Source organism: Lutjanus erythropterus, chromosome 14, assembly GCF_056507025.1.
Source record: "Lutjanus erythropterus isolate fLutEry1 chromosome 14, fLutEry1.hap2, whole genome shotgun sequence".
NCBI lineage: Eukaryota > Metazoa > Chordata > Actinopteri > Lutjaniformes > Lutjanidae > Lutjanus > Lutjanus erythropterus.
In genome coordinates, this window is record NC_139330.1 from 24,138,443 (window position 1) to 24,163,850 (window position 25,408).

Sequence of the window (25,408 nt, forward strand, 5' to 3'; positions counted from 1 at the left end):
TGATATGAATTTTTTTTCAGATGATTGTTTTTAACAATAATTACCTGCTTCTCATAGCCGATACCGATAAGGTAATTGGTAAGTTCATGTGTTTCTATTTTAAAAAGAACTTCACATTTATGTACACAAGTTCACCAAAAAAAAAACTTTACAAACATACTTTGGCTTTTATTTTGCCTCAGAATTCAATTTAGATGCTTTGACATAATCTGTCAAATATGACATTTATTGCCAAATATATTCAGGTAGATTTAGACGGATAGAGCTGGAGAGGTCGATGTTCACTGATAATTTATCAGCACCAAGATTTATTGTGCATCCCGAATATTGGAGCGTATCAGACGTCACACATGCTGATATCAATATAAACCGATATAGCTGTGATAGGCCAATAGCTGGCTGATGATATCAGTCAGGCTCTAATTTTATCTATTTCCATAAAATTTTCCCAATTCTTCTCTAATCTGGAATATCCAACTCATTACACACTTCATCTGGGATTTGATTCAAAAATAACCAGAATAATGACAGTGTCGTGTTGCCATAGTAACTGAATTGACAGTGAAGTATAATAAAACACGTTAAGACAGAATTTTCTGTTTGACACTCTCAATCCCGCAGTACAAGAGAGTAGAGACGGCAGTACAAAAGCCTGGGAAACCACGAAAGACACTCACTCACACACACACACACACGCACACACACACAGAGGCTAAATGATGACAACGGGTGACATTTCTGGCGTTGTCAGCTAGTTGGTGGAGAGGAGGAGAGAGGGGGAGATGAGAGATGAGAGGAGAGGAGAGAAGAAGAGGTCTTTAATGATTAAATTATCCCCTGACCTTGTCTTTGACAGGGGCAGTTCCCGCATTGCAATGACACGGCGCTCACTCACACACACACACTCTCACACACACTCTCCCCAAGTGACAAGCCCAATTATGACCCTGTCAGGCAACCTAACAGTCAGAAGAGTGTGTAGGTGTGTGTATGAGCATGTTAATGCAATGAGAGCAAAGCAAATGGAGGAGAAAGCCGATTCGCACAGAAAAAAGACGAACAAACAATTAGTGGATACACTGAGTTTTATCTGAAAAGACACACGCACAGATGACAAGCCAAAAAACTCTGCTGTTGTAACTGTGAATCTGCTGTTACCCCGATTTCCTTGAAAAGTATAAAACTATGCCGCTAAGACCTAGAGATGTAGCAATCCATTTTTTTTAGTTCAGGGTTTAGGTCTGGAAAGCTTGTGAAGTTTGTGTAATGTGACTTGTGTAATGGTTTCCTTTAACCACTGTTGCTGTAGGGCTTGTGACAATCATGTGTGCACCTGACTAGCTGAGAGATGGTCCTCATTTGCATAACTATCCCATGATGCATTTCTAAGAGTTTTCTATTTTATGTTCCAAAAGGCAAATGTAATGATTTGCTGGTGTCTGTAATGTGTTTGTAATGTGTTTGCGTTTATGGTGGTTTATGTCAGGTCATTTTTGTGTTGGTATTTGTTGCACCATGAGCGAGGTGGCTAACGCATTTCACAATAATTTGAATAGAAAACACACGGCAAACACATCACATTGTGGAATTTAGACTGCAGACCAAACCAGATGTCACACAAAAGTCTTGTGTCAATATCAGGTCCTGATACCAATATTAAATTGTATCTCTACTGAGAATGATAACAATGATTTTATAACCTTAAAAAAAAAAGATGAGACTAACCAGTTCTCAAAAGGATACATGCATTCCTGAGAAGAGGCCACATTATCTTTATTTTATCCATTAGATTGATCAAATTATCTACATCCACTGAGTTAATTAACACATAGACTGCAACAAAGAGTGCATTGGCTGAAAAGTTAAGATCAACTGAGCGAATTCTGGCTTTTTAGAAATAACTTTGGTCCCTGCAGACAAGTTAGCGCTTTTCTCTTTGACTCACCTCCAGCTTGGCTCGGGGGCCAGGGTGTTTTTGAGTGTGTGTGTGTGTGTGTGTGTGTTCGTGTGGTGTTAAACTGTAAATATTCATAAACACCCCTTCAACAAAAGCCCACAGGTCACACCCTGGTTCTAAAGCTAACCGTGTGTGTGCGCGCGCGTGCATGTGTGCGTGCGTGAGAGGGAGAGATCAGTACGAGGGTCTGGGTATGAGGGGCAGTGGTGGGCATCTGCTAATTTGCATATCTCCCACGGTGCTTTGGGGTAAGAGCTGTGGGATGACAGCCTCCATATGCATGAGGCACCCATGTCTGTGTGTGTGTTTGATGGAGTGTTTTTCCCTGCAGCTGCCCACACACACGCTGGAGATGGTGTGATAGGCTGCACATGTCATAGTGAGAGCATATGCTGCAGTGACCTCCATAGTGCTACAGGCCTCCCTAAAACGCCGGCCAGGAGTTGAGGAGCAAAATATGGAGAAATATGGAATATGAAATGATGGCAAACACATGAAGACATAAACAGACAACCAGCTAATTGACTCACTTTCTGAAGCCCAGGATGAGGCTGCCACGGAAAATGTTCATGTCCAAAGAGGGGAAGGAGGGACTCGACACTGGAAAATAGAGAAAAAACACAGACAAGTGATGAAAGAGAAAGAAAGACAAAAGACAGCAACAACTTGTCACTCTGAAAAATAGAGTGAACAAGATTTCCAGGCCTACAAGTATTCTCATTATCAATTATTGCACATTTACTATTTGGATTTGGGCTACAACTAGCCATTATTTTCATTCTAAATTAAACTGAAGTTTATTTTCTCAATTAATCAACTAGTTGTTTGGTCCATAATATGTCAGAAAATAAAGAGAAATGTTGAAAATGTTGAAACATCCTCAAATGTCTTGTTTTGTCCACATCTTAAAGATATTCAGTTTAATGTCACAGAGGACAAAAGAAACCAGAAAATACTATATTTGAGAAGCTGAAATCAGATAATTTGGACATTTTTTCCCATAAAATTACTCAAAACAATTTATTCATCATCAAAATAGTTGGCAACTAATTTAATAGCTGAAAACTAATTGATTAATTGACTAATTGTTGCAGCTCTAACTTGGACTGAGTGTGAGAGGCAGAGGTGAGAATCTATAAAATGGTGAAAAATGCCCATCACCAGTTTCTAATGCCCAGGATGCCTTGACGTTATTTGATTTGTGTGTCAAAAAGCCCAAAAGCATTTGATTTCCAAAAATATAAAACACAAGAAATGCAGACAATTCTTAAAATCTAAGAAGCTGAAAGGAGAAAGGAAATGTTTGGAAATATTTGAAATGCTGAAAACTTTTGTCACATGATGGGGGAGAATTCTATTTGAAACACAAAGAGAAAACAGAGCAACATATGTGAAAACAAGTGGTGGATGTTTGAGACTAAAACGAGATGAAAGACAGAAAACAGGAAGAATCATCCATTATGTAACAGCCTTCTCTATCCCATCCCTCCGCCAGTGGAGGCGCCTCTCGTTCTCGCTCTTTACATATTCACACAGACTAATCTCTTAAAAGGCCTGATGAGCACAGAGGAGTAAGTGGGCAAACGTGTGTGTGTGTGTGTGTGTGTGTGTGTGTGTGTGTGTGTGTGTGTGTGTTAACGCTGGTCCAATTAGCCCGCAGGCGAAGCAGCGATTTTTATGATGATGGGTGCTCAAGATGCAGTAGAGCTTCAATGGTGTGTGTGTGTGTGTGTGTGTGTGTGTGTGTGTGTGTGTGCTTACATAGGGTGTAGAGTTCAGTCAGGTTGTTAATAGCCACCGTACGGACCTCTGAACACAAGAAGTCCTCTGACTCCAAAGATACACCTGCGTCCTGAACAGAGAAAAGCATCTTAAGATCAGCAAAAACTTTATAATAATGCACACCAGCAGCCACATGTAAATACACACACACACACACACACACACACACACAGACACAGATTCATTGATTACCTTGAGGGCCTGTCGAGCTGTGTCCATATTGGGGAAGACAGGGAGGATGTAGATGGATAAAGTCTCGACATCAGGGGACACGCCGAGCTCCTGCATGCCCTTCACTACCTCAACCACACCTATAAAACACACACAATCAATTAATGTCAACTTTTTGTTCTTAAAAACACAAGTTGGACTGGGTCAGGCTTGCTCTTTTATAGCAATAGAGAAACTTAGGAATATTCATGAAATTTGCGTCAACAGCCAAAATAAAAAAATCAATCAAACAAAAAAAGAGAAAAACAATTATCTTTACCATAGATTAATATGTCGGGTTTTTTTTTCTGGCTAATCAATTACATTTTTTGTCTGAAAAAAAAAAAGAACAAAAACACACACGAGATAGTCAAACACCAAAAAAGTATTCTATTTTAGAGCCAGACAGATATATTGTTTTGCTGCTATTATTGGATGATAAGGCCTATCACAGCTATGTCAGTTTACCTATCAGTATCAGTGTATATATGTTGTTTAATATATTCTTCAGTTTGCAAGTTTTTTCTTTATTTTTAGTCATTTATAACTATTGAAAATACCAGTAAAAGTTTACTGTTTCGGTGACCTGATGCCATTTTGGACAATAAAGTATATTGTTGTAAAATACCCTGCCTCCATCACATATCTGTGTCACAAGTGTGTAAATGTATAAACACATTTGAGGGATTATTACAATATCGGCTGATTTATTGATATCGGTATTTATTTTACTCCCTAATATCAATATCAGCACCAAAGGTCCTCTATTGGTCAGGCCCAGTTCCATTTACTATAATATAAAACAGGACAAATTCTAAGTGCAGGTTTGGCATTTGTACTTAATAAATGAAGGAAAATTAAGCACCAATTTAAATCGCTGTTTAATCATTTAAGTCAACCAACTTCTCAATCATCAAACTAACTGTTTCCACATTTTATTTCAGATCATCTTTATGTCAAGAAGTTGATTATGTCAGTGTTTGTGGAGTGACAGATTAAAGGTAGAATAAGAAGGATTTGTCAGTTTGCTATTGAACACACCAGACAGTTGATTGTCGAGTCCAATTCACAGAACGTCACACAGTAAAATAATTAAAAAATAAGAAAGTACAGAGGGCAGGGTCTTTATGGATGCAGTCGCCACTTAACACTTCTGCTGGGTCGTGGGTGATGACTGAGAGGGATTATTTTTGTCAAAGTCTAGGCTTTGTTTTTTGGGAAAAACATTTGAGTACACATTATTTTCTTATATGTGCATTCCAAAGTTTTAGGAAAACAACAGTTTGGGCAAACAATCTATTTGTTTGACTGTTTTAATTCAATCACATGATGGATTTTTGCAGATACATTCTCTTTCCTCCATTCACTCTCACGTAGAGGCCTGGAGCTCTGTGAGCACTGTTTAAATATGGGTCTAAGAAATGAGCTGGCACACACTTTGTCTCACCCTTCCAGTTAAAATGTCAGGCACCCCCACCCTAACACACTCAGACACCCTCCATCGACAAAATGCTAATGGCTGCTCCCCTCTCTACCTTCAACTGGAGGATACGTGTACATAAACACGCACTCGGCCTGAAGTGGACTCTTGCACCATTGCCCTGCTCTGCAGCGGAGCCCCGAGGTCCCGCCCCGGGGAAAGAGGCCAAAACAGCCACATGCATATGGAGCAGCCACTCACGCACTCTCAATGTGCCCGCGAGAGGCTGTGTGTTTGTTAGTGTGGATGAAGGAGGCACTGCAGCACTTTGCATATGTCTGGGAGCGTGCCCACAAAGGACATGGGCCTAAATGAGGGCACACACTCTCTACGTGTGTATTCATTCTCAGTGGGTGTTGCTATGCGGTTTTAGGTGCATCCATGCTATATATGACTGCATCCATTGCACCAATACACCTTGTTCCCATGCGGACTTCAGCAAACTACCCTAAAGTGCTTCCTTGAGTTGACACACCTCAAGATGCTGTGTGTATTTACTCTCAACTCAGGTTGAGAAACACACACACACACACATATATACAGCTCTGTATTTCTAAATCCTCCTGGGATGTATGTGTTCACCTGGCAGTCTCTCTCGTACACTGAATAAAAGATGAGTCCCGGGCTTTTATACGCCATTAAAACCCGCGGCTGGGGCTGCATTATCCCAGGTAAGGCTACCTGAACCACTCCATCCATCCAGCTTTCCCCTCCGTCCATATCACTCATACATCCGCCCCTCTCACTATCCATCTACCCTGCTTTCAAGAAAAAGTAAACAGGCGATCTTCCTCTTTCTTCTCAATGGAGGATCCATCCGCCCTGCCGTCCGCTCTTCCATTCTTACCCCCTAATCGCTTTCACCCAGCCTTTTTTTATGAAAGAAGAGAGGGAGCACCTGCTTTCCTCCTGAATAATCCATAATCAATTTCACGCTGAGCCTCACAGACAGAAAACAAGTGAATGGAGAGCTGCCGGTAGAAATGCATAAACCAGGCCTTCTTTCTCTCACGCGCGCTTTCTGGCTTCCGCCCGTGAGCTTTCGTGCTCATCAGCACTTTTTGGTCATCCAATAAGCGTATTTGTGTGTTGTTGGTTTTTTTTGCAAGTCAGGTCTGTGAACAGGAGCTTTTAACCCTTTGAACCCCAGGTTGTTTGTGCGAAGTTTTCACTACTTTTACTAACAGCCTTGATGCAAAATCACTGCACATCTTAGCTAAGCAGTAATAAGTCAGGCTTTTAAGAAATGCCATCAGTTTGCCTGTGAGTGGTATTATTTTAGTGCAAGTTTTATCAAAAAAAAAAAAAAGTTTGATTTATACTTGCCTAGCTCCATCTGTATGGTAAATATGCCAGTTAGTTTAGCACAAAGACTAGAAAAAGGGGGAAATAGCAACAACTCTAAAGGTCACACATCCACGTTGTTTAATCCTTACAAAAACCAAAGTGCAAAACTGAAACACTGTGCTTTCAAAAGAGCTTATGTTCTGGACTACAATACTGTTTTTACACCAATATTAACATGTATATGCAGGAGTAAACCAACTAAAAACAGTCGATTGACTATTTTTCCACTGCAAGTAGGTGAGTTTCCTTTCTGGATTTTCTTCTGAAGTGAGCTAGAAAGCAAAGATTGAATGCATGTCTGTGCAGGAGAGCAGAGAGGATAAATAAAAAGTTGAGAATAAATCAGAAAATCTGTGAAGCTACAATACAAAATATATGTGATATTATGTCTTGCCATTTATAATGTTCTTCCTCTAGGTCTCTTACTTCTCACTCTATAACCCTGATATGTGAGTAACCCTTTTTTGCCATCTTCTCCCCTGTCTGAACAATTTAAATAAAGATTGGGCGCAGAGGAGAACTGAGATGAGTGGAGGCCTCTCCATGTTGGTCAGCATAAAGCCTGACATACCATCCAGGGCAAGAAGTATCAAAGTAGTGAGTTAAGCATGGCAGTGGTCACAAGATATCATCATCAGATTCATGTCTGCAGGTTAACTGTCACAGACGAGAAGAGAGGATGGAGGAAAGAGAGGAAAAGAGGAGTGGAGTGAACCGGTCGCTGTCATCCCCTCCCGTCCTTGGACATGAGTACCTGTCACTTCTCCTTTTCTTTCTCCTCCGACACCATCTGTCCCTCCATCTCGCCGTGTCTATGACTCTCTAAAGGTAGACTTTGTTCGCTTAGACTTTGTTCGCTGCGAGGCAGGGATGGCTTGTTGTTCGGAAACAGGAGAGAGTACAAGAACACTTCCACTATATGATCCATGAAAAGCTGCAATTTCAACCTCACTCGCTTCTTTTTTAATCAAGGTGATGCTTAGCTCTTGTCCCACCAATTAACTCTAGCTGATGCTTGAATAAGAGTTCATGGACGACTGCATTACGGAGTGCTTCTTTAATGCAGGCCACTCTATTTGACAGATATGGCTGCATTAAAGAAAGAGTGAAAGGGTTGAGGATGAGGTCACATAAATAGAGTCAGGTGGAGGAGGGGGCAGGCAGGAAGGAAAGCAGACTAAACAAGGGAGGTTTTACATCTCTCATCACCCAAAACACATCGGGCAAGAAACACTCCCTTCCGCTGCACTTTCCCCTCCCTCTCCCTCCCTCTTTTTCTTGCTCCGCCATGTCAGAAGTGATAAGAGTGTGCTGCGTCGCCAGGACTGACAAGCGGTGACTAGCTGGCGGCAGGTGGGGAAGTATGGGCCAGCATATGCTTCCTCTAAACCCGCCAAATCCACACCTCATCAAAAGGCAAAAGGATTTTTTTTTTTTCTCCCCCCCCTTTCCTCTCCTCCATCCCTCCCCCGATGCTCTCCTCCCATTCTATGGCTCCAGCCCCTCTGCCCGCTAGTGACACCTGTGGACAAAAAGTGACACGGCGCTTAATATTTCATGGGCCGTGCACAGTGGGGCGCGTAATCCAAAGTGAATTCCCTCAGAGCACTTGCATTTACATGAAATCAAGTCACTCCGCATCAGTCACATCACCTGCACTGCCCCCCGAAAGCACCCCCCCCGCCCTCACAAATGTGGACGCGCGCACACCTCCTACAGCCAATGAGCATGTGAGAAGGAGGGAGTGAGAGGGGAAAAAGAGGCTGCATCATTCATGAGGGTTAAGGCTAACACCATCGGAAAGGAGTGAGTGTTTGAACGAAAGAGAAGTTTCTCCACTTTCCTTCCTTCCTTCCCTCTAAATGGAAGCTGTCTGATGTGTCTGCGTGGTCAGAGGATCTAAGTAATAGCATATGTCAAGTGTGTGTGGTTTTAACTCATGTCTCGTCTTCTTCTTCACGCTGCCATGCCGTGCGCTGAAGCATCTCACCATCAAACTGAGAATCTGTCTGGACCGCACAGAGAAGTCAATCTGCAACGTCCCCGTGCCGGTCTAACCAGTTTCTCCTCCCTGCCAGCTCAAATGCTGTCAATTAGCTGACAGGGGTAAAATACATCATTTATTAATCGCTCTAAAAAACCCCAAAGAGAGAGCTAGAGCTCAGCATAAATAAAGCACTTAAAAGCCAAGCCGCCACTGAACACATCTGACAGGGTACGTTCTTAATGAGTTGTGAATTATGACAAGTCTCCAAACGCTGGCTATCTGTCACTGAGACGATTCCCCCACAAGCTCATCACTGACTAGAACAACAGAGGAAAAAAACCCTTTTCTTTCAGCAGACTGAAATATTCTACAGCCATTAAACTGTCTCAAACGGCAAAGAGAGAAGACAAACTGTAAGACATCAGTACCAATTTCCCAGTGACTGTTGGACAAGTGTCCAACTAGACAGGACTGCCAGCACTGTTCTGTGTCCAGCCTCTGACTAAATGAAAACAGAAGAATGATTATCTGCCTGACATGTATGTGAACTTTGCTCTCACTATTTAAAAAGTGTTTGTGTGGTTTAATACCAAAGATGGCTGAACTTTCAGTTTTAAAAAAGAGGTAGAGACACATATTAAATAATAATTTAGGACTACGAGAAAATCTTGTTTTTCCTCTCTGCCAGAGGTTTAACTTCACACCTTGCTGCAGTGATGCAGAGGTGTACTCCCTGGGCCTGTGACATCACTGCTGGGTGTGTTTACAGATGCAAATAAGTGCACGTCTTATTTTTGAGTGTCAGAGGTAAAAGAGGCTTCAAATGTACAATTTTAGTTAAAGCGGCTTTTCAGCCTGGCGGTTAACACCCCCCCAGTTTGGACAAGCAGCAGGAGTACTGGTATAGGAGGACAAACAATGAACTGCCATGGACAGGGTTAGCAGCAAAACATAGCTAAAAGAATATCAGTTTAGCTATATTTATGCTATTTTGTGAATATTTTCACCATCTTGCCTTTATTTTTATGGCAAGAAACCACTGTTATTTAAGCCAAATATTGCTCTCTCCAAAGCTACCAGACTCCATTGGAAAAATCAGTAAATTTACTTAAATTTGTTGGTGTTATTGTGTGTTTTAAACCTTTAATTCAGATTCTCCAAGAATTCAACTATGCCTTTAAGTTATCTATTCAAAATATGGCTCATAAATCGCCTATTTGCAAGAGAGTGTGGTGTATGAAGATTGTCCAGGGTTCATCTGTCTGCTGGGAAGTTTTGTTTGAACGACAGTTTTTGATGAAAAAGGGACAGAGGAAGATTTTGGAGAACACGGCTGAAGTTTGGTTTAACTGGAGCAAAATGACCTCTGACCCCTCTGCCTCAGGCCTGCATGTGCATTCATGTATGCATGTGTCAAGGGAGATTCTTCAGGCTACTGACCCTCCTGTGCCCCAAACAAGGAACCTTAGGTGCCCCCTGCCATGGGGCAAAGGTCAGACCAGCCATCCTTAAACACTGTGCACCAGCAACTTCAGATGATACAGCACTGGTTATCACAGCAGCAGTCAGATTGTACAGGAAATAACAAAATACCAGGCTTTCTTCTAAGATGAGACAGACTTAATCCCTAATGGCCAAAATATTTTTGTTAGTTAGACACTGGTATCTAAGGTAATAAATGTCTAACTATTATTTAACTGTAATCTGTACTTGGGGACACAGCTTCACTGCCTGGATCTTCTTTGGGGGGGGGGGGGGTCCATGACTAATCAAGGGTTCTCAGAGTTAATGTCGGGGGGTATTGAATGCCTATAGGATCATGACTATGTGATTATGTGATGTGACTCTGGGAAGGTGGGGGAAAAAAAAGACAGTAAAATTCACCAAAGCTAAAAACTGAACTATCTCACACACATTTAGACTATTCTATGTGATCATGTTTGATAACTAATGTATAAATATAATATTTATTCATTTCCATTCACTAAGCCTCCCCAAAACAGCTTGGCACCCTAATGAGGAGGCCTGCCTCCCACCCAGAAAACCTCTGCAATACTACCTGCTCCATCACTCCATTAGCTAAGAGGTCCATGAACTGAAAAAAGCTGAAGTAAAATACTCAGTAAAAGAATAAAAACACGATTGATTACTGTAGTGAAAGCGTCCTGCAGACGAGCACCCAGGAGGCCGCAAGAGGGCAGAACTTGAAGATGAGAATAAATACCATGACATTCATGTTTGAGCGCTCTCTCTCAAAGTCAGGGTGTCTTTTTGGTCCAGAGCACGTCCGTCCAAAGTGGCTAACATGAGAAGTTAGAACCTCCTCTAAACTTTATGATCTATTCCTAGAGCCCTCCAGAGAGACCCGTATGTGTGTGTTTGTGCTTAAGTGTGCAGCATATATGTGTTGTTTCATCTCTTCCTGTTCCAACTCTCTCACGCAGGGATCAGACCTCTTTGCCCTTGACTGCCCCAGCCCAGTGAAACCTGTCCCAGTTGAATCACTCTGTGGGGCATTAATATTTGAGGGAAACACTCCTTTAAAAGCTCTTTCCGGTACAGAGGACCGAGGAAGTCATAATCCCCTGTACACCACAAAAATAACACACATGCCCATGAACTACAACTATCTTGCCCACCAAAAAAACCCTCTCCATTTCAGATTGGATGCACAAACAGCTGGTATAGAAATGTTTTCTATTTTTTTTCCCTTCTTGGAGCTCTATAGCACCCATTAAGTTCTCACATACACAAGATTGTTCACATGAGGCTGGAGTGGCTTCAGGATCCAACTAGTTTCTCATGACAGCTCACCATGTTCAACTTCAAAATCAACTTGTCTCTCTAAAGCTACAAGCTTAAACTGATAACTTAAGAACTGCATAGAAGTATAAATGAATGTATTCATTCAAAACCTGAATAAGTAAAAAAGTGTTTTTGGTTTTGTTTCTTTTTAACCACACTATGCAAGCAGGAGACTTTTCTTGGGAAATTTGGGGAATATTTATATGAAAAATGTAATTTTACACAAAAATGAAAAAATCTCAAAGGAATCACTGTTTCTAGGGAGTGTGTCAAAAAGAAAAACACGTTTGGTGCTAACTGCTGACATCTAAACAATTAACAGCTATTTAACAAAGGTCCAAAAAGAAGCGGCCATGTGGAAATTATCCTCAAAAATTGGAATTAAGCCTAGATAAAAATGAAAAGGCTGTGATGCATATGTGTTTGTGTGTAAACGTACCAGCTGTGTTGCTGTCTTTCACATGCTGAGTGAGGAGGGGCCAGAAGTAGTGAGGTCTTATGGGTAAGTCCTGCTCCTTCATCATCTTCATCAGCTCCAAAGACAAACCTGCAAGACATACAATTGAAATAAATTCAAAGAAATAATTCAAATAAATAATCATCTTAATCCCTTTAAGGGATAGTTCTGTTTTTGTTTTGTTTTTTTAAGTGGGCTGTATGAAGTACTTATCCATAGTGTTAGTCCACAGACAAGAGTGGATAGCAAAATGTATTTTAGCCACTCTGTCCACAGCAGTACACTGCTTAGCTTCCTCCACAGTTCTCCTGCTGCTTCTCCAAACTGGGGATGTGCCAACCATCATCTTCTGTAGTTTAATAAACTGACTATGGATAAGTACCTAATACTATCATACTTAAAAAAAAGGCACAAAGGACACATCTCTGTCCTAGTGGACAAAAAATATCTGTAAATGCATGTAAATGACAGTATGTGCTCTACCGGTTTTCCTGGCCTCCAGAGCACAGGACAGAGTGAAGCTGAGTGGTGCAGTATGCATATTTGACTCCTGGAGCTCTTTGCAATAGAGGCCCATCTTCTCCAGTGGCTGTGGTGCACACACAAATAAATCAAAAGTTAAGTTTAAACATTGAAATTAAAACTCAACACCTACTCTGCAACTATGGTCTTAAAATTAAAATTAACTAACAGCCAAACATTGACACTTTAAACTAGGGATGCACAATACAGATATTTTAAAGCCAGTACCGATAATTATCTGCTTGTCATGGCCGATACTGTTGAGGTAACTAATAATTTAAAATCTTTGTATTTTAGGTAACAAACAGAAGTTCATATAACCTGTAGATGATGCATAGCTGAGGGGAAAAAGGCTAAGATGTAGTGAGCAAAGATGGGTGATTAAATATTCCATAGCTATGACCAAATGTGACTGACATCACTATGACAACAAAAAGAAAGACGACTGCTGACTCTTCAAATGTTCATTCAGTTTTTCTAGTAAAGCACACAAAAATATTAATATAAAAAAAGAAATATCAAACATACTTAAGCTTTTAAAGAGCTTTTTGCCCAAGAAAATCTAATAAAATGCTTTGACACGATCTGTCAAATTAGATATCGTTACAGCTGATATTTATTAGTTATAATTTCATTATTGGAATAATTTAACAATATAAATAACCCATGAACATCCCCAGTATTGCTAAAGCATTCCCTATGTTTAAATACTGTAGAATTCAGTTTTTGAACCTATGTATTAAGCCCAGGTGAGGGAGACAATGGAATGTGTCTGTCCACGTACCGTGTCCATGCTGACACAGTGTCTGAGGAAGAAGTTGCCCAGGTTGGGGGAGTCAGCGCTGAGGGTTTCAGACTGCAGGGTGGGGAAAGTCTTCAGGATGTGGAAAGCTGTGTCGTCCAGGCCCTGCGTGATGAGGCTCAGGCACAAGTTCATGGCATCTATGAGAAGAAGAACAAATTCGGATTCTGCTCAGTATCACAAAACTCAGTATAATATGCTGAGCAGAGTGCCTACATCTGTTTACTGACACTACATTAGCTACTAAAGATGATGGTGATGCAAAAAAACATGAGGCGTTCTGTGAGCATGTGCACCTGGAATATAACCCCTCTCGTGCCTCAAGCGCTCAACCATCGCTGGGACGTGCTGCTGGTGTCCGGCCTTGGCCATAGTGAACATGACCTGCATGAAGTCCCTGTCCATCAGACTGCAGTCTGCAGTCTCTGCTGCCTCCAGAGTCTGACAGAGAGAGGAGAAGGAGGGAGACAGAGAGGATGAAGAGAAGCAGGAGAGAGTGAATTTTAAAGGCAGGAAAAAAAAACAGGCAGGAAGGGAAATGAAAAATCGAGAAGAGGAAGAAGGAAATGATTTGGTGATGACGTAAGTATGAGTAATTAAAAAGACGACCAATCATAAGTAACAACTTGCATATGTAAAAAATGTGCATCAGCATCATCTTGATGAACAACTAAATAAACACACACACACCTGTTTCAGACTGTCCAGATCGCCTTTTTCAGCGTAGGCATTAAGCAGTGATACATAAGTGTCTGGACCTGGTTCGATTCCTGCTCCCTTCATCACAGTCAGGATGTTCTTAGCACTCTCGATGTCCCTGCACATTGACAGATGGTTTAAAATATCTGATAAACACTCATTGCACGCCAGTAAACACTGCACGCTATAAGAACAAAAGCAGCGACGCTCACCCTGAACGAGCGTGGCCTGTCACTAGGGAGTTGAAGACAGCCTCGGTGATGGGTAAATCTTTGCCCTTCATGAAACCCAATATGGTGCTGAGGAAGCAGAGAAGAAATTTCAAATGAGCAGAAAAACAGGTAAATCCAAAGGCATAATTTAACATGGACTTTTTGGTTGGTTCCTGAGAGGGACAGTCTCCTCACCTGGCTCCCTCAATATCTCCATTTTGGCAGTAGGCTGCAATGAGTCTCTGATAGGTGACCTGTGCACAGAAATAAAAGGAAATCAGGTGTGTGGATCAGAGAGGAGCTACTTTTTACAAGGATGTAACAAATCAGCTTGTATAATCAACTGCATTAGACTATGTATATGAGCCAAAGTCTTCATGTTTCTGTTTCCTTGGTGCTGTTGAGGTTAATGAGTTCAAGCAAACAGAAATCTAACCATGTGTTTGTAACCTGCACTGCAGTGCTTACTCTGTTGGGCTGGATGTTGGCTGCTTCCATCTTGGCCAGGAAGTCAGTTGGTGAGAACTTGAACTCATTCTGAAGGTAAACCTTCAGCAAGGCGTTGTAGTGACTCACATCATACTGAGCACCTGGGGAGAACAATGTGCAAATCTTTTACATCAACATAAATCACACCTACAACACACCAGGATACAAAAACTTTAATACTGTCTAAAACTACTGCTAAATAAATTATCATAAATCTTGTAATGCAACATAAGATCAAGCACATCATGATTCTATACAGTCACCAGTTCCAGGCTAATACTATGTATTAAACACTCCTCTATGAGGAACAGTAATTTGTAAAATTATAATTATTTTTTTTTCAATATTGAGATCACAATTATTCATTGTTTTTAGAGACAAAATATTTGGATTTATTTAGATATTCAAACAATCAGAGCACTTCTGTCACTTCCATGTTATTACAGATGTTTAAGTTGACAGTGGACAGGGATGTGGGTTCACTGAGGCAAAGTTCGTGACATTATTCTTCTTGGCCTGGTTTATGATGTTTTTTCAGACAGTTCAACAATTAAGTTGCGTTACTTTGTGGCACAGACACAACTCTCATACACTCTTTGGTTATGATTTGGTCTTCATTTGATTTTCATTTTGCAAGTCTCTTGTCTATTGTATATTACTTTTCTAGTCTGGACTGCAGACACGACATCCAGGACATTTTACAGAGGCTGCCACTGCAGGGTGGCTTTTAATTAAAATGTTACTTTAGGAAGCACCTGGTTTAATACACAGCAGAGTTTTCTGTAAGTGGAGCATGCATTTTAAGTGTCAATACTGCAGTCAGTCTAGTCCATTTAATTGAGGGAATTGAGGGATTAATATTTGATTAATTGTGCAGCACTAAATCATGATTAAATACTTTTAGTTCAGCAGCAGCAAACAGCAAGATAGTACTTTTTTTTAAGGAATAAGATGGCTAGTTTGTTGCCTTTGGTGCTGCTCTTACCCAACTCCTGCAGCTTCTCCCACACACGGTGTGCCAGCTCAGTGCGCTCTGCCAGAGGTACCTCCGGCAACAGGGACCCACAGCTACGCAGCAGCAACAAGGCTTGGTTACCACTGGGATAACCTGCAAACAGATAAGAACAGAAGGTGAGTGCGGATGTAGAGAAAGAAAGAAAGAATAGAAAAGAGTCACTTGGTCTATTAAGAAAAAACATAAAGCATCTTCAGTTCAGTGTATATTATGGCTTTATGCTGCTCATGTTAATGAGATGACTCGGTTGTCTCTATCTTCATCTGACACCCTATGTCAGAGCTGCCTGATCACGGCTCTGTCAGCCTACCTGTCCTGCAGATGTCATGGAAGATGCGGAGCAGCAGCGTCTTGGTGATGCGACCAGTCCTCCTCACAGAGCTGTCCAGCTTGGTCAGAGCCCAGTCAAACTCCTGTGCCTGCTTGGACCGCACCCCAACGCTGGTTTCATCCTTCTGCTCTGTGGCCACAGCATAGCTACGCACACACCCTGCTGCATACGGCCACACACGACTGTAGGGGATTAGACATTAAATTAGAAGAACAGAGAATATGATCATTCCAAGAGGGGAGAAGGGAGGATACAAGTGAAGCACAGTCAGATACACATGGCTCTTCTGAAGAGGACGTGCTGAATGCACAATAATACACGTGGATGAAGCAGTAACACAGATACATCTGTAGGTGCTCAGAGGCTGGTTGTAGTTTTGTCAAGAGCTATGACCTTGAGAGATAAAGGACCTGCAGATGACTAGTATCCATCATCCTTATATATAAGAATAATATAATTTGAGGTCTTGAGGAGTTTCAATAGCACTTCATGATAAGATGCTAAATGCCAAACTTGACAACAGCTCAACTGAATCAGATTAGCAGCAGCACGACAACATAGATGGTCTCCTGTAATGGGCCTTTTGCTACAAGCTAGCATGTTGATGAGCTAATTTTAAAAGGCATAACAACAAACACATGATAACAACACTGACTGCTAACAGTTAATTCTCATAATGAATTCAGTTTCTGTAAAAGTCTTAATTGTGAATCAACATGATGTGAACATGATGATTACACAACGTCTGATCATCACCTTGTGTAAAACGGGAGCCATGTTTAGCCTCTGACTAACAGCTGACTATTTACACTTTAGAAAACCTATTCTAACATAATAATAACATTCAGTCCTGCAGATCATATTCATGTGAACAACTGTGTGTCTCTGGCTGTCATTGACCCTGAATGACATCTCTGCTTCACGCTCTCGCGTGGATCTCAGCTACACCGGGCTAACAGGCTGCGTGATACCTGGACGCATTTTCCGACACACGGCTCGTTTGTCGCGAACAGACTCCGGTCCTGCTGCCGCTCAGAGCGCCGCTGTACAGCCGGCTGAATGGCGGTCCGTTTCTTTTGGTCCCTGTGATCTGAAGCAAGCCCGAAGGCGAAAACTTGAGCAACCGCGCTGATCTCAAGAGCGCAGCCATGTTTTCTGTCGCACAGTGGAAGGGCATCCGCACCACGTGACCTGCCAAAGAAACACCGCGAGACCACCGACTCAACGTGAGAGTGTCACTTGACACAATGTGGCATGATGAGTATAATGTTGTGAAAAAGTTCTGGCAGGTCTATTGTAACTTTGGTACATTCTAGATAAAATCATCTTTGCAATGTCAAAATATGTAATATATCATGTACATACAAAACTGAAAGGATCACTTCAGTAATTAAAACAATTAGATTTATGACATGACATAGAAAGTTTAGAGTTTTACACAGTTGCCAGGTGGAATGGAAAAGGAAATATCTCTCCTTGCCTCGCTGAGGAAACTTATGAGATGTATTTAAAAAGAAAGATGCTAATAAGTGGGCCTTGAGTCAAGTCTTCTTTCTGACATACTATTCTTCTATGAATAGTTAGATACCTGAGTCTTACAACTTTTAATGTTATGACCACTCTACCAGGTACAAGAAAAATACAAAAACATACATAACATACATGAATAGATACTGCTATGTCTCAATTTTTATCTGATTTACTATTCTTGCTTTTCATAATCTTATAGTCTATTTCAAGGGTCTGTAACCTTTACTCTCAAGCATTTCTGGCCAAAAAGTCTGTCTGGTACTACATCTATTAAAGCCTCCATTTTCCTCTTGAGACTTTTCTTTCTTCTTTTTTTCTGATTTGGCATCCATTGCTTGTCTTAGGAGACTCAAAACTAACTACCGTCAAAATTTAGAGGAAAAGGCGCTGAGCCAAAGATACAGACTGACTGACATTGTGGTTAATATTAAAACTTCTTTTTATTACATGTTTACATTTTGGAGAATGTAAGGTTCACTTTAGGGCTACAACAATGACAAAATGTTAAAAATAAATAAATGTATTCATTTCCATATAATTTTTGTCAAAGCCACATGGGCCCACTGAAGAGGGGCAAAAGGGTTACAGGTTGCTGACTCCTGCTCTAGTTTGTTTTTGCTTGTTAAATGTTTAATAAGTCCAATAAGTAAACAAAAAATAAATAAGTGATGTCTGCTTATATTTTGTGGTGGCAACTGTTTATTCTGAGCAATAACAATATTAATCTAGATTTATATCTAGGTTCATCCTGAACAGTGTTAAATGGTATATTACAAGAACAAAGCAGTAATGAACTTTGAGTGGTTGAATTTCACAGTAAGTGGAGATAACTTAAGTTTTCAGATATTTTTATTACATCATGAACTTTTACAAACACCAATATGTTCAAAACATATTCACATCATTAACTCAGTTCTTCAATTAACTTGCTCTTCCCTTTCCTCAAGTTCTCCTCAACTACAGTCTTTGCTTTCTCCATGCTGGTCCTCACACCCTCTCTTCTGCTATATTCGTTCCACAACTCAATAGCAAGTGTACGAATCCGGTGTGTATTGTCCAGTGTCCAGGCTTGAAAGAATTCACACTTCTTGCTTGCCAGGAAGTACTTCTGTCTCCTCGCCCCTTCCTCTCCCTCTTTAGACAGGGCAGTTCTGGCCTGGGAGAGCACAGAGCGGAGCTGGCTCAAGGCTGCCAGGCAGTATCCTGAAGCATCCTTTCTGTCTCTGCCGGTCATGATGTGAGCCACGGCCTCCACCGCCCGGGCTGGGGCAAGAGGATCCTCCTTGTCGAGGTATCCTCCATCCAAAATGTGAGTTTCTCCGCAGTCTAAGGCCTCTTGGACAGAACTGAACACCCTGTTTGAGTTCAGTACCTCAGACAGAGCAAGAATCATGTCACAGAACTCAAACAAAAGTGAATCAGTGTCGTTGTTGTACAGGCACAGGGTGAAGGTGTAGCCATAAAGGGCATTGACTAAACCATAGCATACCAGGGGAGATGGATTTGCACACAAGGAGCTAAATTTTGGTATTTTTGCAGAAATTGGAGGGATACTGGGAATTGTTAAATTTCCTTTCCCCTTGCTGGCTTCCTTTCTTTTACCTCCTTTAATCTTTTTTGACTTTGTAGCTGAAGTGTCCTGACTCTGAACTACTTCTTCTGATGTCTTGACGTCCTTTTTTGACTTTTCTCTCTCCAGTTTGCTCACTTCCTCCTCAAGCACTTCCACCAGAGTGCTCCCTCCCTCCTCATGTTCCTCCCACCATGGCTTCCACAGAGGAACCAGCCCACCAAGAGCTCCACCCTTCATCAGACCCATGAACGTCTCCGTCTCTTTACTGCTGAGAAGTCCCCACAGCTTGTCCTCTGAAAGTTTGTCAATATCCAGTTCCGAGAAGCAATCAGCCAAGTCCAGCTCCCCTTCTCGACTTTCAGCGTTATCTCCATCTCCATGCAGGAGCTCTTCTCCTCCGATCTCTTCCAGTTTTCTCAAAATAGCCTCAATTTCAGTTTCACTACCCTCTCCAGACTGTTGAAGCTCTGCTAACCTGGACAGGAGCTCCACAACCTGCACTTTCTCTGCTGAGTCTCCTTCTCCTTCGTCTGTGTCATCTGACACAATACCCACTTCTTTTAACAGACTTTCCATCCCCCCGTCCGTCCTTGACGCCTTTTGTCTGAGTCCCACAAGAACCTCTTGCATCTTCTTCCTCCCTTCACTTTCTGTTTTCCCCATACTCTTCATCTCCAGCAGAACAGATTCCTTGTAAAACTCCTCAGAGCACACAGAGTGATCTGGGCTCTGGTAGCAAGCTAAGCCACAGTACTGCAGGTTACAGCGAGGGCAGGTGTAACAGCAGGGCTTACGTTTACAAAGCATGCAGACTGCACTCCTTCTGGAGTTACTACCATCCACTGTAGCGTCTTCCTTCTGTGTCACTGCTGGTGTGAAGAGCTCCTGCTGACCAGCAGCAGCTCCTCTGGACGGGAGCAGGATCCCATCTCTGCTCACTGTGTCGGGCTCCGTGTCCGTCCACTCCTCCTTTGGACCGATGTCTGTCAGCAGACTCCTCACAGACGGAGGAAGTCTCCGTCTAATTACTGGATTCATTAATGGCTGAACTGGATCAAAGCACGATGTTCAAAAGAGGAAACCTGAAAATTTAACAAATAAAAATCATGTTAGTTGTATGAATGTAGTTGCGTTTCTGTCTAAAAGTTGATTTGACAGTTTAGGGTGCTAACGTTAGCTTTACGTAGCGTTACATCCGTAAACCGCTTTAAGCGATTTAAAGATCGTCAAGTAGGTTATGTACGCAACGTTCAATGTCACTATAACAAGCTTTGGTCAGCGGTAATATCTTAATGAACAAACTGTACTTACTTTCCAACATTTTTTCTCCAACAGAAACGTTTCACGTTTGTTTTCTAAATGAAGCCGCCACGTCGCGTTTTGATGACGTATCAGCGACCTAAAAAGCAGCTGTTTTTCCCTCCTGCTACCAGTTGCCTGTTACTAGTAGTACTGCACCACCGTTAATAATAATAATAATAATAATAATCATCATCATCATCATCATCATCATCATCATGATGGCGGGTGTCAGAGTTGAGAAAAGATAACAACAAGAACAACAGCATTTTATTATTTGTTTTTATTATTTATTATTGTTTTTATCATTATATCACGTGATCTGCATCAGCAAATATTGAAAAAAATTCTGAAGACTTGTTGTTTGCATTAAAGTCGGAGATCAAAACTGAAGTGAGGTGAAATTGTTTTGCCAACTTCTGCTTCCAAGGTCAGGAATAAACATAGAATTCCCCAATAATATAGAAAATGTGACAGTCCATGTCATTTGAAAAAAAAAATGGGAAAATGGGAACTTTTTTCTTCACACAACAATATTTTGTTGAAAATTAAATGATTGGGCAAAAATAAATCATGATTTCCTGATATCTTGATATGATGTTGTCTATTTTTTAGGGTACTTTTCTACAAAGATGATTTATCTGCTGAATCTAAAAAAAAACTTTCCTTTGGCTAATAATCAACCAATCGAAAACAGGATAATCCAAATGAAAAGAGCACAACTTAGGGTCAATGGTCTGCCATGGCACTGCCCACAAAGCTGAAGAGCTTGATTCAAAACTGAACTTATCCTTAGACCATCTTGGCAACTAAATGATTGAACAAACTGTTGTTATAATGAAAAGTTGTGATGTAATTTAAGCTAGAGCCCCTCTTATCCCTTGTTGGAAAGCAGTGGCCTGAATTGGATTACTTGTACGCATGTCTGACTAACTGTCCCTCCATCTAACTTCCTGTCAATCTGTGTGTGCATAATGTGTGTCTCTCTGTTTGTGTGTCTTCCTGGCTGTGCTGTGTGTCTACATCTCCCGTGGGGCTGTTTGCTATGAGGTGATTGTCTCCTGCAGGGGGTCAAGCATGGTAAAGGTCATGCAGGTGGGGAGTTGTCAGATGGCCGTCCACCCCTCACTGGGCCGAGGGGTTCCCGTGCCGCCTGTCAGAGCCTGTGGGGAAAGGGGGAGGAGGAGGGGGGTATGAGGTTGACGTGTGCCATGCTGTCTTGGCCCCGCCCCTGGCTGCCGTGCCAGCCGTCCTGGGTAGACTGCTGCCTCCTCGTGTCTCCTTTATTCTTCCCTGGCATGTCCTGTGACATGTTAGTACCCCCAACACTGAATCCACAAGCTTACTACCGACTGTTAGACCGATGATATGAGGTAATGCAGAATATCAAAGGCTTTCAAAAGCTTTTGGTCATCTTTGCATGAGTGTAGACACAAGTTTGGTATTTTGGCTTTTGGCTTAAAGTATAAAAATAGACATGAAAGATGGATATGATATATATGTAACAGTCAGTGGGAATTTGGCCAGCGGAAGTAATGTGGTGTAGGTCAGAGGTTCTCATTTTAGTCAAGGATTTCTTACAAAATAGAAAATATACCAGGGATCCCTTTGTGTATGTCTCTTGAAATAATTTGACGTAGCCTGTTTTTTCACACTTCTACTTGTGAGGGAACAACACAACAGAAATATAGATAGAGCTGATTTCCAATAGTAATGAGTGTCATGTGGGTGACCAGTGTGAGGACGGTTTAGCTTGGGAAAAAATGAAGAGACCACTTCAAATGATCCATTTCTTTCTGGGTGGCGCTGGCCACCCCTAAAATCTAACTGGCCACCCCAAGTGGAGTGAGAGGCAGGACCTTAGTTTTAACTGTTTGATGAGGGCTTTTAAATGTATATAGATTTCTTTTATATGTAGCCTACTTTTAATGTTTTATAAGCTTAATTTAGCCTGCTTTATAAATTAATAACTTATTTAAATAATAAAAAATATATCAAAAAATATATATTAAAGTCTGTTCTCTCAGACACAGACTTCAACAGGCAGTGAAAATGAATGTCTGCCATACATGTAGAGATGATGAGGATCGGAAAAAATTTTGAAGTGGTCTCTTAATTTTTTTCCAAAGCTGTATGTTTATTAAGAGTTATAGATCGTTAGATTAGAATGTGATCTGTTTGGTATTTCAGATTTAAAACTATTCATTGAACTTGAATCAGTTATCTTTTTACATATCATGATCATTTAAATGAACAAATCTGAAAACTTTTCAAGGACCCCCTGGCAGACTGTATGGATGCCTATTTGAAAAGAACTGGTATATGCACTACCTACTAATACACCAGGATGTGCCAGTGCGACAGTCAAAAACTTACATTCATAGCCAAAAGACAACAAGATCCAGGAAATCTTGCTTGATATAAAGCGATGCAGACAACCTTGGAAAAAAAAAACAGCCTCACTAAACAGCACCTGTCAGACCAGCCATCCGAGGCATGAAGTGCTTCCTTCCTTCTTATGACCTACATCGATATCCATTTGCATGGATATAATTTCTTAATACTATTATTAATTGTCCAGATTTTAATTACACATATAGCTTTTTATAAATCCTTCATTATCACACATTTGTCATCTCTATACACAAACACACGCCCAGTGGTGTCAGGACGAGTTAATAGGCAGACCAGGAGGAAGATTTGATTTATTAATATTAGTTTGACAAAGGAAGATCTTATCATGGTCTTAGTACAGTGTATGTGGAGATCTGCCCAAGCTCTTATGTACTCATGTCAGTGAGTGATGAACATTTTCAGACTTAAAAACAGGACTGGAGTGCAAGAAAATGTAAAAATACACAGTAAAAACAGACTAAAATACACTCATACAAACACACACACACACACACACACACACACACACACACACACACACACACACACACACACACACACACACACACCACTGTCTGCCACCAGCTGATAGGTGACAGAGAACAGGCTCTGCCTTTTGGGCATGTCCAGCGCTGGCCTGTCTGGAACTGTCTACTGTACACCACCAGGATGTGTGTGTGTGTGTTTGCAGTAAAAGAGAGTGGACTTATGTTGGGGTTAGCTGTTCTGTCATCTGTCAGCTCAAAAGGATTTGGCATTATAGGGCACCCAAAAAGAAGTCTCTCTCTCTGTGTGTCTATGAGAGCAGCCAGAAGCAAGTGTGTCACTTTGACTGATTGACATGGAAGTTTTTCCTTCTCCACACTTGATTAAAATGCAACATGTACGACAATCAGTAGGTTATTTGTTCATTTCCAACAGGGAGGATGGACAAGGGCTGTTTAGTGAACTGACTCATGAATGACTCTTTGGTTCTGATTTAAATAGCTATATAGTTTAGTTAATATTATAGATATATAGAGAAGAAGATGGTGGCCGACATTTTGGCTGCCACACCTATCTGCATCTACACTGATTTTCTGGCAACTTGAATTTAGTTTTAATCTGTTTTCTGCTACTCCTACACTTTTTTTCTTTTCCAGATTGTTGATATTCTGTACTGTTTTGCTATAGCTGGGCCTCAGAGTTTGTTTAAATACTGAGGGTGGGGCTTATATTACAAAAAATGTCATATCTCCTGAATGCTTTGCTATTGTAACCAGATTTGGTGAACATGTGTAGATATGATGTCTGACTGACCAAAACAAATCTGGAACTATCTGGCGAAGAAGTGGCGCTGTAACAGCATCATCTAACTGTACAGTAAGGAATCTCTGTCTGTCTGTCCTTTGCACATATTGAGAACCTTTCATCTGATTGACTTCTCACTTGGTGGGTTTATTGCTGAGGACTACAGTGAGTACAGGGTCGAAGGTGAAGTCAGGACCAACACCAGGAGACAAGCAAACGGCCAGATCCTAATGTTCCACACGTTCCAAACAGGCACATTTTCTGAATGGGCATGTGCTCTGAATGGCCACGCCCCGAACAGGAACTGCACTAGCTAAAATGAAATCCAATAATATTGCATAAATATGAAGCTAAGATGTTGGGAATAGAGTGTACTGGTGAAAGTGGTCTGAGAATGTGTACCTGTGAGTGAGTCAGTGAGTGTCAGTGGTACTTTGGTGGGGGTAAAAACAGCAAATTCTCGACTGAAACCTGACATAGCAACAACATCCTCTTTCTTCCTCACCCTTTCATCCTCCTCTCTTCCATATACGGTACATTTTTTCATGAATGAACCCAGGAATGTAAGATCAGCTCCCCTGCATGAAAGCATCAATGTACTCCTTCAATAATTCATCTCCAGGATCTATTATTTACCTATTATTTTCACCTCTTCACAGAAAAGCTTCACAGACCTCCTCCTCTTCTTTCCGTCTCCCTGTCTTCCTTCCTTTAATTGACAACCTTTGCCAGGTCATTCGATCCATATAAACAAATCCCTGTTTCCTGTGATCCGTCTCAACCAGTGGACTCTCCCTCTGAGTGTGTGCTGCTGGGTGCAGTGCGGCATGTGATGTGCTAAAACACAGGTAGATGGAGCGGTAGCCTCTCAGTGACCTAAAGCGGCTGTTGACAGCAGTGACAGTAGAAACAAGCAGAAAGCCCAAAGCACTTCAGAAGTCAACTTTCTCCCTGTCTCTCTCTCTCCTCTGTCTCTGTGTCTCTTGACCCAGGCAGGAAATAGAGGGGCCAGAGTATCACAGTAGTCTACACCAGTTATTTCATCTACTAGTATTTTTTCTACACCAGTGAGTTCATGTACTGTTGTTTTTGTAACTCAAGACTGTATTTTTTTTCTGCTTTCTGCTTTTTTGTGCATCTTTTTTGTTTTCATTCAGTCAGTCTCTCTCACTCCCCCTTTGGATGTCTATGTGTTTAACAAGTGGAATATTCTTGTAATAATTTACA

At 41.3% G+C, this 25,408-nt stretch overlaps 2 protein-coding genes across 2 annotated transcripts in view; both read right to left on the reverse strand.

The window, feature by feature from the left end:
- The window catches only part of lrpprc (leucine-rich pentatricopeptide repeat containing), a 70,659-nt gene extending 53,370 nt beyond the window's left edge, over positions 1-17,289 (reverse strand). Inside the window, exons 1-14 of the mRNA XM_084735409.1 lie at positions 17,067-17,289; positions 16,075-16,277; positions 15,735-15,857; positions 14,729-14,850; positions 14,456-14,514; positions 14,261-14,347; positions 14,040-14,166; positions 13,646-13,790; positions 13,332-13,489; positions 12,509-12,614; positions 12,008-12,115; positions 3,932-4,050; positions 3,719-3,809; positions 2,488-2,557 (exon numbers count right to left, since the gene is read on the reverse strand). Coding sequence (XP_084591535.1) covers positions 2,488-2,557; positions 3,719-3,809; positions 3,932-4,050; positions 12,008-12,115; positions 12,509-12,614; positions 13,332-13,489; positions 13,646-13,790; positions 14,040-14,166; positions 14,261-14,347; positions 14,456-14,514; positions 14,729-14,850; positions 15,735-15,857; positions 16,075-16,277; positions 17,067-17,272 — 1,724 coding nt within the window. The 5' untranslated portion in view covers positions 17,273-17,289. The remainder of the gene's footprint in view (positions 1-2,487; positions 2,558-3,718; positions 3,810-3,931; positions 4,051-12,007; positions 12,116-12,508; positions 12,615-13,331; positions 13,490-13,645; positions 13,791-14,039; positions 14,167-14,260; positions 14,348-14,455; positions 14,515-14,728; positions 14,851-15,734; positions 15,858-16,074; positions 16,278-17,066) is intronic.
- A 1,028-nt stretch (positions 17,290-18,317) lies between these two features.
- On the reverse strand, positions 18,318-20,299 carry znhit2 (zinc finger, HIT-type containing 2). The gene has a single exon (XM_084735898.1). It carries the CDS (start codon positions 20,234-20,236, stop codon positions 18,530-18,532), a length of 1,707 nt encoding a protein of 568 aa, XP_084592024.1. The 5' UTR covers positions 20,237-20,299; the 3' UTR covers positions 18,318-18,529.
- Positions 20,300-25,408: the final 5,109 nt, after the last annotated feature.

Bases quoted from the DNA above. Each gene is read 5' to 3' on its own strand.
- znhit2 (XM_084735898.1), bottom strand. From the start codon at position 20,236: ATGAATCCAGTAATTAGACGGAGACTTCCTCCGTCTGTGAGGAGTCTG.